The sequence below is a fragment of the Pygocentrus nattereri genome, chromosome 1 (assembly GCF_015220715.1).
Source record: "Pygocentrus nattereri isolate fPygNat1 chromosome 1, fPygNat1.pri, whole genome shotgun sequence".
NCBI lineage: Eukaryota > Metazoa > Chordata > Actinopteri > Characiformes > Serrasalmidae > Pygocentrus > Pygocentrus nattereri.
The window spans coordinates 52,068,704-52,072,540 of record NC_051211.1 but is presented as its reverse complement, the minus strand read 5'-3'; the positions used below and the strand labels follow the sequence as shown (position 1 = coordinate 52,072,540).

The 3,837-nt window shown below is 45.9% G+C and overlaps 1 protein-coding gene across 4 annotated transcripts in view; it reads left to right on the top strand.

Moving 5' to 3' along the window:
* Nucleotides 1-298: 298 nt before the first annotated feature.
* The window catches only part of chchd3a (coiled-coil-helix-coiled-coil-helix domain containing 3a), a 134,097-nt gene continuing 130,558 nt past the window's right edge, over nucleotides 299-3,837 (top strand). Inside the window, exons 1-3 of one of the 4 annotated variants that reach the window (XM_037542588.1) lie at nucleotides 299-536; nucleotides 2,406-2,613; nucleotides 2,791-3,030. In XM_037542588.1, the coding sequence (XP_037398485.1) occupies nucleotides 456-536; nucleotides 2,406-2,613; nucleotides 2,791-3,030 (529 nt within the window). In that variant the 5' untranslated portion in view covers nucleotides 299-455. The remainder of the gene's footprint in view (nucleotides 537-2,405; nucleotides 2,614-2,790; nucleotides 3,031-3,837) is intronic. The other 3 variants (XM_017711297.2, XM_037542592.1, XM_017711299.2) reach the window with 3 other exon arrangements.

Sequence of the window (3,837 nt, the reverse complement as noted above, 5' to 3'; positions counted from 1 at the left end):
GACCTGGCCAATAAAGCTTGATTCTGCCTCCTGTAAACCTTATAATGTGTAAACTATGGGTCTAAATTGCAACTTAGACATAAATAAGACCGACATGTTGCAACGATTTGAAAACATAACACAGCCACACGCCGAGCTATCGGTCAAAACACTGTCCGCCGCTCCCGGCGCGTCGCAGCGGCCTCTGAGATCTACACATCATGTCCTCTCAGCAGCGGTGCGGGCGTTTGATTTAGGAATCAGCGAAACCGCGCAGACGTGCGCTGATTGGCTGGCCGCGGATGGGCCGGGCTCCAGACGGAAGCGGTGCGTGAGCGCGTGTCGTCGGCGGCCCAAACGCCCAGATGTCTTGTGAGAATTCGCGTTGGTAAAAGCGAGTTACGAGTTACGAGTTACGAGTTAATGAATTAACTCGTCAGCGACGCCGCTGTTGTTGTTGTTTTGTCCTGTCAGACATGGGAGCCAATAACAGCACGCGCCGTGTGTCGTTCGAGTCAGACGAGAACGAAAACGTAACGGTTGTGAAGGGCATCAGGGTGAGTGACAGACAGCCGGACAGCCAGCCTGGCTGACGGACTCCGAGGACAAACCTGTCAAAACCGGCCTCGGTTCACCCGACAAGCAGCTGGAGGCGACGGTGAAGCGATTCACCACGAAAACGATCCGTTTCCCAGCGCTGGGTTGCCGCTAAAGCCGTTTAGAACCGTTCTGGCGGCGAGCTATGCTAAGCTAACTGGCCAAAAACTGTGGCCAGCTTCTTAATTCGAATTTCTCCGTTCCACCTTAAGTGAGTGCAGCAGTTACACTGTGTGCCTCGAATGGATTTCTGCAGGTACATGCAGCTGCTGCACCATTTAAGGTGGAACGGGAGAATTAGAACAAGAAGCTGCCGAAAAGGAGGCAAACTTAAGCCTTTTCTGCTGAACCAGTAGAAACAAGTTAGCAACAGTTTGTATCTCACTTCAACACTGACCGTCACTGTCCTAACAGCTTTATTTTCCTGGTTCGTTGGGCTGGTTTTGGCAGATTAACTGCTCATCGTAAACAATGGCATTACCCAAGTACCGGGGTCAAGGTTAAATTTAGAATAGGAGGGGAACTCCACCAATTTTTCTAAATTCTTGCATAATTAACTGGTTACCCAGGCTATATTTTGGTTTGTCCATCTGACTGACCGAATCATAAGGCAAATTGTTCAGTAACTGCATGAAATAAATGTAAATTTTTATTTTATTTATGATTTTTTTTGGTAAAAGCTCCCCTCAAATTTGCAGAACGTGTTTTATGATCTACACATATTATGTACATTATAAAATGCATGTTCATTATAAAATCATCAACAGATCGGTTCGTCATTCTGGTCACAGCTTAGATTTCTTTTTTTCTTTTACATATTTTTACTAGTTCACTAGATGTGCTCCGATCAGGCGTAACATCATGACCACCTCCTTGTTTCTACACTCTCTGTCCACTTCATCAGCTCCACTTACTGTATAGCTGCACTCTGTAGTTCTACAGTTACAGACTGTAGTCCATCTGTTTCTCTGATACTTTGTTACCCTGTTCTTCAGTGGTCAGGACCCCCATGGACCCTCACAGAGCAGGTACTATTCGGGTGGTGGATCAATCTCAGCGCTGCAGTAACACTGACGTGGTGGTGGTGGTGTGTTAGTGTGTGTTGTGCTGGTATGAGTGGATCAGACACAGCAGTGCTGATGGAGTTTTTAAACACTGTGTCCACTCACTGTCCACTATATTAGACACTCCTACCTTGTCGGTCTCATCTGCTCGACAGCTCATCTGCTGCTGCACAGTTTGTGTTGGTCGTCCTCTAGTCCTTCATCACTGGTCACAGGACGCTGTTGGCTGGATATTTCTGGTTGGTGGACTATTCTCAGTCCAGCAGCGACACTGAGGTGTTTAAAAACTCCTGCACCCGAATAGTACCTGCTCTGTGAGGGTCCATGGGTGTCCTGACCACTGAAGAACAGGGTAACAGAGTATCAGAGAAACAGATGGACTACAGTCTGTAACTGTAGAACTACAGAGTGCAGCTATACAGTAAGTGGAGCTGATAAAATGGGCCATGAGAAGAAACAAGGAGGTGGTTATAAGGTTATGGCTGATCTGTGTATATTGAAACAGTAGATTCTTGCCATAACTCATGTCCTCCTGAAAAGTTCACTAAGAAAGTTCTAAATTTAACACCTAAATCTGGGCCAAAGAACAAACAGTGAAGTGAAGGTCATGGCTCAGCATTTGGTCACAGTGATTAAGCGGCTTTGATTTAACAGACATGTGGTTTTATTGTGTGTCTGATATCAAACATACCAACCAGGCAGTCTGTAAAGTGGTTAAGCATCATGTTCGATTCCTCAGTGAGTTTTGTTTCTGCTTATTTTCAGCTCTCAGAGAACGTCATCAATCGCATGAGGGAGCAATCAGCCCCACAACAGGCAACGTCACCCCCACCTTCCCCTCCTCCTCCCCAACCCAAAGCTGAACCTCTATCCCCAGTGTTGCCAATACATCCTCCACCTCCACCGGCTCCTGAGCCCGTAGCCCGCTCTGCACCTATAGAAACAGTGCCACCTGCTGTATCCACACCTATAGGTGAGTCCATTGCTCCACCCATAAAAACACCTGCTTCTTCTCCTCCATCTAAACCTATTCCCTCCCCTCCCCTAGCCAAACCTGTTGCCTCTGCTCCACAAGAGCTGTTTGCCTCATCTTCCATTGAATCCACCGCTTCCCTTCCCCATACTAACCCTATTGCACCTCCTCCTACAGCGGAAATAGTCACCTCTTCCCTACCTGTAGAACCTGTTGCACCTCCTCCACCTATAGAGCCTATCGCTTCCCCTCCCCTTGCCCCTGTTCCTGCTTCTGAGCTTGCTGCACCTCCACCTGTGGAAGTAATTGCCCCCTGTCCCCCAGCTGAGCCTGCCGCCCCACCTGCTATTGCCCCCACTGAAGCTACTGTGCCCCCTGCTGTAAAGGAACCTGTTGCTCCACCTCCACCTTTGGCAGGTGAGTTGGACCGCTGGTGGCTGCCCAACTGCACACATCATTCATGTAGTCCTGAATTTGCCTGAGGTTACATTTCACAAATTTATGGCCTTAATAAGTATGAAATTGTCTTAAATTTGACACTAAATCGTCTTAAATGTTTAAGAAGTTTGCAAATGGATATTCAGGGGAAGAAAAAGGAAAGAAAAATGCACATAGTCTAATGTTAATGCCTCAACACTCTCATGCGTGGTGCACCCGTGTCAGTTGGCTAAAATAATCAGTAGCCTGAAGGTAAATTGGACGGCAAACATTTGAAAACGTTTTATTAGTTAAATCCTGTGGGATGGTTATTTCTGAAGTCCATTCAGTAGATGTTGGTTCTATTGTTCCATCAAATGGTACGAAATTCATTTTAAGGAGTGCAGTGATGCAGGAAAACATAACACATTTAGAACGTCACTCACATACTTGCATACCTATACAAGTATTTACCGACCACAGATGTTTGTGTGCGCACAGTTATAGCATAACACATAACTTGGTCACAAATGTGAGCGAAGCTGTTTCTCTTTACAGGCTTTAAAACTCACTGAATTTCACTGAATTGTTGGCCCTTATGTGTCTCCCAGGTTGTGATGCTGCACATCAAATACCCAAAAAGTGCTTTCAGTGTTTGAAATTGTTCTTAAAAGCTAATTATTTACAGTTTTTTATGTCATTAAATCATGTAAATACAGTTAAGATGTAAACAAAGTCATTTAGAGTGGTTTGGTGTGAAACGCTCTGTTCAGTGGTGGTGATAGGAACCAGACGTCCACCTCTAAA